This window comes from Amphiura filiformis, chromosome 10 (assembly GCF_039555335.1).
Source record: "Amphiura filiformis chromosome 10, Afil_fr2py, whole genome shotgun sequence".
Lineage (NCBI taxonomy): Eukaryota > Metazoa > Echinodermata > Ophiuroidea > Amphilepidida > Amphiuridae > Amphiura > Amphiura filiformis.
The window spans coordinates 55,992,688-56,005,787 of NC_092637.1; the positions used below are offsets into that span (position 1 = coordinate 55,992,688).

At 36.5% G+C, this 13,100-nt stretch overlaps 1 protein-coding gene across 2 annotated transcripts in view; it reads right to left on the reverse strand.

Moving 5' to 3' along the window:
• Window positions 1-6,753: 6,753 nt before the first annotated feature.
• The window catches only part of LOC140163051 (uncharacterized), a 396,194-nt gene continuing 389,847 nt past the window's right edge, over window positions 6,754-13,100 (reverse strand). For both annotated transcript variants that reach the window (XM_072186409.1, XM_072186408.1), the window contains 5 exons: window positions 11,660-11,731; window positions 11,047-11,245; window positions 10,029-10,688; window positions 9,653-9,827; window positions 6,754-8,958 (listed from right to left, as the gene is read on the reverse strand). In XM_072186409.1, coding sequence (XP_072042510.1) covers window positions 8,639-8,958; window positions 9,653-9,827; window positions 10,029-10,688; window positions 11,047-11,245; window positions 11,660-11,731 — 1,426 coding nt within the window. In that variant the 3' untranslated portion in view covers window positions 6,754-8,638. The remainder of the gene's footprint in view (window positions 8,959-9,652; window positions 9,828-10,028; window positions 10,689-11,046; window positions 11,246-11,659; window positions 11,732-13,100) is intronic.

A 13,100-nucleotide genomic window follows, 5' to 3' on the forward strand; every position in this document is an offset into this window, starting at 1 on the left:
ACCACAACTGTTTTGATTGTGGTTAAATAGAAATGCCAGAAAGACAGACATATTTATTAAAAAAAAGAGGAGGTCATCCCCAGATAATATTATTATTGTGCTTAAATAGAAATGTCAAAAAGATACGAAAATAGAAATAGATGCTTTATTGACGCCAATAATAATAATGTCAGTTTGTATATTTCCAACGCCGCTCAGATTTAATTAATAAAGTATTGAACTGTAATTTGACGTGAGAGGTGACAAGAATGTGATTGTCATTTTCTTTTCACCTGGCTTATTTTAGTTACCTTCGCACATGTCATATTGAATGTTGTTGAGTATCACAATACACAAAAATTGTTGGTGATTAAGAAGGAGAACAGACACGCATCGCGCTCAAGAACATTATTAAAGTGAATTTATAATTCAACGTGTCTGTTTTCCCCTTTTATTCCAAGGATTTGTTGAGATCCAAAATGCACGTTTGTTGTATGTGAAACAAAGACTTTAATTAACTTGTTTCTTTCTTTAAGGATCTTATCTTTAAAAATTTAAAATAATATTTATCATGTAGCGCATTTTGTCAATGTTAAAATCACTGTTGTTTTCAAGAAAAAAGTCATTCTGGGCCCAAAACAATTTACGGTCATTGCAGAAAAAATGTCAAAAATATTTATTAAAAAAAAGAGGAGGTCATCCCCAGATAATATTATTATTGTGCTTAAATAGAAATGTCAAAAGGAAACGAAAATAGAAATAGATGCTTTATTGACGCCAATAATAATAATGTCAGTTTGTATATTTCCAACGCCGCTCAGATTTAATTAATAAAGTATTGAACTGTAATTTGACGTGAGAGGTGACAAGAATGTGATTGTCATTTTCTTTTCACCTGGCTTATTTTAGTTACCTTCGCACATGTCATATTGAATGTTGTTGAGTATCACAATACACAAAAATTGTTGGTGATTAAGAAGGAGAACAGACACGCATCGCGCTCAAGAACATTATTAAAGTGAATTTATAATTCAACGTGTCTGTTTTCCCCTTTTATTCCAAGGATTTGTTGAGAACCAAAATGCACGTTTGTTGTATGTGAAACAAAGACTTTAATTAACTTGTTTCTTTCTTTAGGGATCTTATCTTTAAAAATTTAAAATAATATTTATCATGTAGCGCATTTTGTCAATGTTAAAATCACTGTTGTTTTCAAGAAAAAAGTCATTCTGGGCCCAAAACAATTTACGATCATTGCAGAAAAAATGTCAAAAATAAATACTCCGCGAACTGTATCACATCGCTCGCTCTGAATACCGATCTGTTGAAACATCGTGCAAGTAACGGCTCCGCGAACGAAATAGTGGGACAATATAGACCTCTGCCTTTGTATAGAACACCATCACTGGAAAAATTGTACTGCTCGATTACATATCGGTCATGTCGGTATAGCAGAAAAAATGTCATGCTGAGTAAATATTGGAGTTTCCTGAACACATAAAAGTCAACCTTTTGTACTCCGTATTTACGGTAATGTTTAATGTAGGATAAAAAAGCGGTAAATTAGTGGCACACATCAACATTTGGGGTGCTGAATCTTTCACCATTGACATTACCCACAACATTACATTGCCACGCCACGGCGTTTTGAGATCGTAATTTTTCAGCACTTTGCAAGTTAGCATAGCCCATAACATTTTAGCCAAAAGGTCCGGAGGCAAACAATTTTTTTGGCTTTAGGGATGACTAATTTCCAGATGACACACCCAATCATACACAATATGCGTTGATACTTATTGTTGCAAGGTTTATTTAACGTTTTTTGATATGTACATAATTGCGACTGAAAACATGTATACAAGCAATTCCAATCTACACAACATTTTTTTTATAATACAATAATACATTATCCCACAGAACTGGAATAGTTGGTGGTTAGAATTATGTTGTTTGCCCTCAAGGATCATTTGTAGTTTCGATATAATTATTGCGATCTTTGTTAATCATTAGATGTTGAAAATAAGAAAGTTCACATGCACTTTATGTATTATCAGTTATAAGCATAGTATGATATGCGAACGTATAACGAATGCGATTTGTATGTATTACTCGCATATCCATATTAACAATGTCATTTCAATCAAGGAAGTGCAGTGTCTTCAGTGTCCCAGACAGCCAGTAAAATATATGCTCGTCTGCCTCTAAATTGTAAAATGCTCCCACCGCCACTGTCGATCTTATACCACTTGCGTGCACACACCTTCTTCACGGTGAGTTTTGGGCCTCCAAATTTTGGCCTGGCCCAGGGCCCCAAGGTAAATCAGGCCAAGGTGTTGAAACTTGAATGGCATAAAAATGTTTTAAAAAGCATGGATTTTTAATTCTCACTGCACGGATTTTTTAATCTCATGCACTAACGTGCTTCCTAGCCCCGGATTCCAATGAACGTGGTTTTAATTTCAAAAATGGGTCATCAGATACAATTGACTTATGAGGTTCTATTTTTCTGCTGTTGATCAAAAACCCAACCCTTTTGTACAAAGTGAAATGAACCGTTATTCTCGCAAAGCTTGTGCCAACACACAAAAATGAAGTCTATTGGTCCTGCAACCATTTTATTTTCATAACTTCTGTGTTTTTTTCGTTGTTGTTTGTTTGTTTTTGGTTGTTTTTTCGATTTATTTATTTATTTATTTATTTATTTATTTATTTATTTATTTATTTATTTATTTATTTATTTATTTATTTATTTACTTTTTTATTTATTTATTTATTTATTTATTTATTTATTTATTTATTTATTTATTTATTTATTTATCTGTAAAAAGATAGCTAAAATATTTCACATTAACATTAAAAAACTGGATCACTGTTCATGACACATTTAACATAACATAGCTTAACATTATTTTGTCTGAGTCTGTGACATAACATTGGCTTCAGAGGTCAACGAACTTTTGTCGCCAGAAAATCAGTGGACCGGATATTACATGTAGGGCAGCATGTGACATTTTGCCAATAATAAAAAGAAGAAAAAAAACAGTAGATGAGATTGCAATCCTAAATGACAATCTTCACAATCATACGTTTGTAAAGCCCGCTTCTTTTGGGACACGCGGTAGTGTCACTTTTACCGATTTAAGGTGGTACGAAAGGCAAAATCAAGTTGCTCTGATTGAGATTAAAATAGACTTGTTGCAGAGAGATATGCAAAATAATCTTAATTCCAAAATTTGAGCCAAATCGGACAAACGGTTTTTGAGATATTGCTGTTGAAAGATTCTTTGTATTCTATTGTTTTTGCCAATATATTGATGAAGTTAATGAGGAAAATTGGCAAAATGTGCTCATTAATATTAATTTTTGCCAATATTTTCCCAATATTTTATGAATAAACCTTCATACTACTTTTACCTTTAAAATTTTGCCTGAAACTTTGCCAATGTGTCTCTATGACCTAAACCTTTAACATGTGATTTTCCCGCCCATCTAATTTGCATATTTGCATAATTAATTAGCTTTAAGTATACTGCTAATTAATTATGCAAATATGCAAATTAGATGGGCGGGAAAATCACATGTTAATGTTTTAGGCCATAGAAACACATTGGCAAAGTTTCATGTCAAAATCATATAAAATAAAAGTAGTATGAAGGTTTATTCATAAGATATTGGTATAATATTGGCAAACATGAATATTCATGAGCACATTATGCCAATTTTCCTCATTAACTTCATCAATATATTGGCAAAAACAATAGAATACAAAGAAACTAAAAACATGTATATCTTGACAACGGTATGTCCGATTTCCTTCAAACAAAAACTATTTTGCTCAGTGTATTTAGCTTAACTTATTCAATCTATTCAAATGGTTCTAAATTCAGTTTCTGTTTTCCAGAAACATCGTTTCGAACCCCCTTAAGACAAGAAAGCATACGACTAGTGTAACAGCATAGGAGGGTACTGATAGTTTAAGTTAAGTGAGTAGGGCTAGATGCGGTGGTCGCCTAGTGTGTATTAGGACGAGTATGTATATTTTGGGTTTCTATTTGGGGTGTGGGCGTGTGTGATAAAAAAACTCCAGATAAACAAACGCGAAACCGGTGCGATGATGTCATTTCGATGCCATTCAAGAGTGCCGATTGGGTAAGGCGCATCACGTGATATCTCGAGTTCACCTTCGTTCGTCAAATGCTTTCTGGTGCGTCAGTTCCAATGCACGTGTAAACAAAAAAATGATGAGCCTGGTCAAGGTATGCTTACGTCACACTTGTCATGTAATATTCACGTCATAGTCATGTGTACTTCGAATATGTCCTCTTGCATTAATGGACAGGTGTTAGCAGGTGCAGTCTTGAATAATTAAAATTAGTACTTTATTTAAATAAGGAGTGGATGCACCCGTCGAAGACATTCGGATGTATCGGCCTACAATCGATCCCGTAGATCAAATTTGCTGTCACTTACTGAATGGGGCAAACATCCATCAGAATTCTCCCCTGTAGACTGGTTCTATTTTGGAAATATGTGCTTATTTAACCCTAGAACTACTGAGCCATAGTTTGTAACACGGACTTTGAAACGGGGGGGTGGAGCTTGTTGCACCCCCCAATGTTTGAATTACAAACATATACCTTTATATTTGTTACCAATGTAAAGCTAGAGGTCTAGATGTATCCGGTGATACCAAAATAAGTACAAACATTCCCCATATAATGTCGCTATGACGTCATAGTGTGAGGACGCCCATGCAAATTTTGGAAATTCTGGCTATGTACAAAAGAATAGGCAAAATTAATTTTTGGCTAAAAATTCTAACACATGCGAAAATTTTCTCCTAAATATATAATGAATTAACTATTTCACCTAACTAACAAGTTAAAAGTCAGAAGCTATTGAAATAATTGTACAAGAGTGAATTGAAATTTTTTGATTTTACTGTAGAAACCAATAGTGGACCAACCCCACGGGTCATTTTTGATGGCCGGTCCTCTCCAGGTAAGGTGCTGGGGTAAAAATGTTATCACTAAAATGAGCGCGAATCATGAGTGTACGATTACCTTAGGTCGTTTGGGCGTAAACCCGCGCGTTTTGTTATGACGGATAAAAATCTTGGGGCGGTACAACCCCCACCTTCGTAGTTCTAGGGTTAAGCGGCAAGTATGCGTAAAAGCTGGCAACCTAATTATTTTGGTTAATTCGGGTATGCTGAATCCAAAGAATTTGTCTGCCAATCTGTAAATGTAATTAGTAGGAATTAAAAGTATTCGAATATTTAATAGATAATTTAATAATTTGGAAATAAGATGCAATTGCAAGTAAGGTTTGTTGCTACCTGCAAGACTATCGTGAGCGGAGTTTACGATGCCTTTACACTTGACTCTTGTTCAAACTTTGAGTGCAGAATGAGCGACCAAACTAAATGACTTCAGTGAATAGATTCATCAGGTTTGTAAGAAATATTAATTAGAAATTTTCGCTTGACAAAACCAGTAAGTTTTACTTACTCTAATATTTCGTCATACACGTCGGAGGACTTCTTCAGATGTGAAACATCTGATCCACTTTCCCGGGAAACTGACTTCTAAATGACATTGACATTACTATGACTAGTCTTGTAAAGGCAACATCAAAATTAAACTGCATTTACCATGACTTATTTCATTAATTAATTGAAACATAAAGGTAAAGGAGTTGAGCCTCCATTTTTACAGGGCGGACCCACCTCTCTTCGTTAGCAATTCCGCCAGATTCTACCATGAACAGCTGATGTGTGGGATCACCACCCTTCAGCCACAGCAAGTATATTACCTTCCAAGTAATTAAGAATGTCGGTGCTCATAATAAGGAATAATCGCAACACAAAGCCTTACTCAAGAGCATAACACGATGGCGTCACCAGGGCTCGAAGCCGCAACCTTCCAATTATCAGTCGGATCCCGTTCGGCTACGCCATCATTACAACTCCAAAACCCTTTTTTTTACAATGGATGCATTATTTGCCTTCTAGTTCTAGGGTTAAAGATTTATCAAAATATATATTTCGCCCAAAAATGGTAACTTGGTAGAATAATTTCAATCTATTCAACCAGATTAATCCAAAACGTACCTTGGAGCAACCAACGTTGCGGTCAGTACCACTGACCTTCAGCTGGGTTGTGATGTTATACACCTTGAGACCCGATGATGTCACCCTGTGATGTCATTTGGCGAGGTAGAGTTCTGATGGTTCTGTCATCATCGGGTCTCAAGGTGTATAACATCAAAACCCAGCTGAAGGTCAGTGGTACTGACCGCAACGTTGGTTGCTCCAAGGTACGTTTTGGATTAATCTGGTTGAATAGATTGAAATTATTCTCTCATTGTATGATTCCCAGATGATTGAGAGTATTCACAATTACGATAGTCTTGTATTCTGCCGACGAAATGTTCTTACAAATGCCACCAAATAACTAATGGTTGGTGACGCCAGGTCAATATTAAACTCTATTTAGAATGGTCAGCAAGTCATACAGGCAGTCAAAAGTAAGATGAAAGTCTGTCTGTAGCATCGGTCGGTCAGTTAAGTAAGGTCAATCGCGGTGGTAGACTCCTGTGGCAATGAGATGTTAACATGGTTAAGCCACAGCAAGCACTAACCTGGACATTAAAAAAGAACTGCCTATATTTGATGGATACAGATTTTTAGGCCAAAGCTAACATGTATCAATGAATCAAAATAATGCGTGTTTTTTTGTTGTTGTTTTTTATCCATGTAGACGACGCGGATGCATTAAACGGTGATGAACAACGGTGAAAAATAACTGAATTCATTATTGTGACTGATTTTCTATTGATTAACTACCTTTCCCGTACATGTTAGCGTTCGGTTAAGAATCACAGATTCTCGATAACATCGATTGGAGCATAGAAAAACTAGTCCTGGTCGCTATGATTACGCTGATTTCGGTGTCTTGCACCACTATCTGGTCTGTGGAACGCACTATAAGTATCACATCGGGTGTATGGTTGTGGTAATTGTGCATTTTTTGTACAAATACATGGCTATGGCACGTTAAAACACGTGTTACCGTGTTTGTTTGTCTGGTTTATGTTTCTTCAGGAAAATGTGTGCAAGCTAAGTGGGTTTGAGTTGTGTAGCATTTTGCGACCAGTATTTTTGTGGGTATTGATAGTGGGGACAGCTTGAGGTGCTGCTATATTACTGCTGGTAATGACGTTTCGTTGTTGTTGTCGTTGTTCCTGTTTTTTGAGTGCGTACGTTGTCCATGTTTTCTTTGGTATCGATTATGGTATTGTGCTATAGAACCCTTTTTCGATATAAGCATTCTCTTAACAGTTTTAGTTTGTCATGAAGGGTAATATGATATAGACCCCGGTGTGAAACCTTTACCTGAGCCAATTGCTTTTCAACTGTGCTGGAAGCATGTTAGAGCCATAGTGGTCTGGTTTAAGGATTCAGCATCGTAATTCAGTTGCAGCAACGGCCGTTCTCTCACACCCGTATGCTTGCTTTTTTTCTGTGGGGTATAAATCATGATCGGATAAAGACAAATTGGTGGGTTATATACTCCGTAGAAACCACACATGACCCCGAAAGCGCAAATTTCTGCTTGGAGGAGTATTGATATAACCAAGCACTCTTATGTTAGATGTTACCAGTGCATTATATAATAGTGCATTGCCCCTTATTTGGTACCACATAAGAATGATTAGATATTTGCAAAGAAATTTAGACCCACCTAGTGTTCTGGAACTGACAATCAGGCACCACTATGCCTGGACCTCACAAGCAAGCAAATGATTGCCATGTGCATGCCAATATGTGAACATGTTTAACTTGTACAAATAACTGAATTAATGTATGTTTCGGCTCAAGCGTTCTAAACATTTTCATATGCATTAATGTGAATTTGAAATCTTCTAAACATGGTTATGTCAATAACCCTGCAAAAATATGTGTAACAAATCGACAAAAGGTCAGTGGTTTGTTGTTGAAATCAAATAAATTTGTCCAAAAATTATAAGTAGCCATATGTGTCAGCTTCCTTTGTATTTTGGAAGCTTTCGATGACAGAAACGTATTTTAGATAACGATATGGCTTCCTTCAATTGCAAAATATCAAATGAGCAAACGATATCGTAAACCTTTTGATGTTTCACGCATCTATGCAACTTGACAATAGTCAATGTTAAATCTGTTGCAAAAATTCCGTTTGTTACATAATATGAACTATTCTCGAACCAAACTATTGAGTTTCAGTACTATCGTATTGATACTACGATGTCCTTGAATACATTGTGGTGACACGGCCAGTATAGTTATCCTGCTAATCATTCTGGGACCCTGTATACCGAGCCTTTTCACTACCGTTCGTAATTCCCAAAAGTTGTGCATCCTTTAACAAGGTGACATGTTTGTTTCTAACCGAAGTTAGGTCGATATGACAGAGCGCATTCGTGCCGTGTCTGATAACCTGTTCCTGATGCATCACTTGGCTTATCATGGTCCAAGTTTCAAAAGTGGCAATGAATACTGTAAAACGGTTGTTTTTAACGCTCGCATATTTCGGTCAAAATCGACTACAGGGGTCACAGCGACACTGAACGTTGAATTCGTCAGAAAGACCATTCATATAAAAATGCGATGACATCCCTATAGACATTGTTCCTCTGCTAAATGTTTCCTATCGTGATTAAATAAAGCTGTCTTTTCGTGTTCGTTAGTTACACTGTCAGATAACGAAGAAGCTGCTACATAATCATTGTGCTTCTTAAGTAAAGAGCTATCAGAATTCTTAGAGTCTTGCTTCTTTAAAGGTGCATTTTCGCTGGTTTTAAAGTTATCATCACTGTCGACATCAGACGAAAGCATGGGGCGAAGTTTAAACGCATTTCTATTAGTGTCAGTAGAAGTGTGGGCTTTCGACCAGCCTGACTTGCGCCCGTTGTTCAGCTTTGAGCCCACTCGATGATCTGAAATGAGATTGTGAGAAACTGATAAATATTGACGTCAGAGGGACAAGGGGTTTAAAACATTCAGATGAACTTTTTTTTTTTGCGTTTTATGAACAATTGTTGCTTGATGGCATGTAAAACTGAGTCATTTTTAAGAAAAGTTGAACAATGATGGCGCTATTTATCTAAAATATCGCTTGCATCTTTTCAAGGGGTAGCACTTATAGAATGGTATTAGAACATCAGCAAACAGACTAACAAAATGACAAGGGAAAATGACAAAGGAAAAACTTTTTATCATGAAATGTAAGGTATAACTCATTCAGGTTTAGAATTAAACATTATAATATTTTGTTAGAAAAATTAATAAATGATCACATCAAACAACCGTGAGCTATGTTACTAAGTATACGTTGTGTTATAGGCATAATCGGGCAACCATTATTAGCAATTACAATCGAGCACCCGGTATGCATTATAATCGAGAACTTGATATTAACTTTTTCTCATTCTACGTATGAAATCAAAATACAGGTATGAAATCCCGTGTTTTGATGCTACAATGTATGAGTCTGCTGATGACGCATGACAAAAATCTTTTCAATTGAAGAAATACCTCATGAAATAGAAAAAACAAAAACAAATCCAAATTGGTAATTATTTTTGTTCCACTCTTTATATGAATATAAACGTCATGTAGCCCAGCACTTACCAGCTCCAATATTAGTGTGTTTAGTATCCATCGACATCGAGAATGACGTATTAGCAAGTGAGGAGCGCGCACGATTGAAAGCTCTCCGTACGTAAGGAGTAGTGACCAGTGTATACATGACTGGGTTGATTGCGGCATTTACGGGAAGCACGAATACAGCGACCCAGGCAAATACCTAAGAGAAAAAATATATATATGTGCTCAGATTAAGTATTAAGTACAATTTGCAAAATTACATTGTCAAATATTTCTGAACATTTATTATTTCAAAAAAGCTCGTTTTTTTTTCAATAGTTTGCAGGAAATAGTAACACTTTTTATTTATGATTCGAGTATTCATTTTGAGAGCAATAGATATCAACATTACTCAACACACCTGAGGTGGTATGTATGCGCCTCCTATTGAAGCTATTCCAAGTAGAATAATTGGCATCCAACACACAAAATCTGTCGCTACAATCAATGTCATCCTCCTAGCCATCGAGTCTCCAGCTTTGGCATCACGTGACCTCATAACGGCCTTTTGTGTACGTCTCGCAACTACAAACATCACAGCATATGATACAGCTATTGTGGCAAAGGTGATAAAATTTACAACAAGAAATATGAAGACGGAATATTCCCAACCGGACGGTTTATCTGGAGTGATATGAAAGGCTAAACACACGCCGGAGCGGCCGTAAAAGTTACCAAAATAAGGCAGACCCACAAGTGGGATTCCCGCCAAAATTATAACAAACATCCACGTGCCAATCATAACACGAAAAGCACCACGAAATTCCATATCTTTGATTCGGAATGGAAACACTATAGATGCTAGGCGGTGTAGGGTGATGATAGTGAGGCTAAATACAGAAAGTTCACTGGAGAAGGTGGATAGAAAACCGGCAAATTTACAGAGTTCACTTTGCCGCCATTGTTTGTCGAAGAGTGAGTATACACCTCTGTAGTACGCGTCGACAACGGCAATTATAAGCAGGTATATGCCCATGCAAAAATCCCCGAATGCGAGATTGGTAATGAGAAAAGAATGGACCTGAAATGGAACAAAGAGGCGTAACTGTTTTTGATTTTGCCAAGTTTGGTTAAATTGATGTTAGAATATGATTGTTATGCTGCAAAGAACTGCGAATACTACGATTCATGGCTAAGTTTTCAGAGATATACTAGAGAGATTGCGATATTCCATACGCGGCACGCGGAACATGTAGTTAAATGGTACACTTATACGCACGTTTATACCCAAGTTTATACATATTATTTGGGATACGGCGTTCGGCCCGCATATGACTAAATACGTGTGAACAAAAACTGGTTCATGTTGGAGGGCGGAAATTTTAATTGTGTATGCGAACTTTCAATTTGTCGATTATGCTATGTTAACACTGACATACCTTATTGTCCCGCTTATTTTTCAATCTCCATATTATCACAACCAAGTTTCCGACAAAGGCGATGATTCCTTGAATCCAGAGACACATGCGTAAGAACGCATTAGACATCAAATCCTCACAAGAAGAAAACTCGTCAGGCTCTGGATAACACTTTGCTATACCTTTGGCGATACAGCAAAATCGGAATTCGTCCGTATGCCTGGTATCATAAGTATATTTGAAGAAAAAGTAAGTTCATTTGTTTTACATATGACAAACAAAATAACATGCTAATAATGTGATTAAGAAAATGCTGATGCAACGTTTTAACCGTGATATTCATGCTGCAGTAAAAACAACTCCCAAATATGTCCGTAACTTTAGTCAGTGGCGCGAGTCAGGGGATTTCAAGTGGGTGATTATTGATTGGCAAGTGACATATTTGGGCATACGTGCAGTTCACCATTCAATGTGGAGGATGGACTAGACTTTATCGATTGATTTTGCTGGAGTAATTTCCTGTTAACCAGGTTTAAGTACTGCAAAGGTCGAATCATGTTTGCTGTGCAGCATAACTGCACTATGTTGTTTGCTGAAAATGACCAGGGCAATTCTGAAGATAGCGTTTACTTACAGTTCACGTAATTCCGGAAGCCCATAGAACACTTTATCATTGATATTCGATATCTTGTTGCTGGATATATCTCTGAAAATAATACATGTACATCAAATGAAAACATATTTTCCTGAAAAAGTGTCAATTAACAACAAATATGTATTTCTTTATCTCATGACATTTATAAGAATTAACGTTAAAATAATAATCCAAGAAAGGTTGAAACCATGGACATGGTAAAGTGCTCAACCAAGAAGGGAGCTTAATACATAATAAAACTTAGATACCCTGCTACATTAGTTTGACAGAACTGTTTCGTAAGGGCCGTAGCCCTCACTCCTCAGAATCGTTATATAATTATCGAGCTGTCATCTTTGACTTTATCGCAAGTGTTATTGTGATAATATAACTTTTCCGATATGATGTTATAAAGTGCGAATGACCAAGTGGTCCAAAAAAGGTGTAAGGTTACACGTGTAAGATTGCATCTTACACATGTAAGGTTGCATCTTATACACGTAAGGTTGCATCTTATACACGTATGGTTGAATCTTACACGTGTAAGAATGAAGTGGGATTCTTAATTGACGAATCACAGAGTAAGAAATCACAAACAAACAATCATCTTTCGCGTAGCAAACTTCGATCAATAATATGTAAATGATAAAAGTGGTTTTCCAAGTAAAGTGTTTGGATGCGAGCCGTTAGACTAATAGGCCTATAAAATAAACGCCGTGTCAGACAAAAGTCTTAGAACATGGCAAAAGTTCGAAGTCAGCAAAAACATCTAAATCCAGCGATGCTGAGGTCTTCATCAGTGCTCTAAAAATTAGAAATACTCGGAGACTCGTTTCTGATTAGAAAACAGCAGCACAAACGTGTATATCTAACCCGAGCATATATGTAAAGACGTGTGTAGATTTGCAACACCCGCGACTTCTTATATGTGTAAGATTTTGAATTTAGTGATGGACGATATGCGATATTATTGGCGGTGCGCGATGATAAGAAGAGCTCGTCACCAAGATCGTAAACAAGGCATTTTCTAAATTTGTATGAGTGTTATGTCATATCCTGAATTGTATGCCGAAACAATGTCAGGAATTGTTCCGATTGTTGGACCGTCATGGTCACAGCCCGATTTATCTTACTTTCTGGTTACTTTTTCTCAGTTATCTGGAGTCAATTTGTACTCAATGTCAATTAATATCAAGAGGTGAAAGTAAAATGATCACGTTTGCGAAATCTACCGTGCTGCATATTATCGAGGCTGAGATTTTTCGACGCTCGTCGTAAGTACTAGTCAAATTGGAATACCGTCCATCCCTAATAGGCTATTCTTACGCGTGTAAGAAATGCTATGACGAGAATACGTGTAAGATGACTGGTTGCTTGGGGTTTAAATATGGGTTCTTTATATATGATTCGTCAATTTAAGCAACCCGCTTGATTCTAAGAC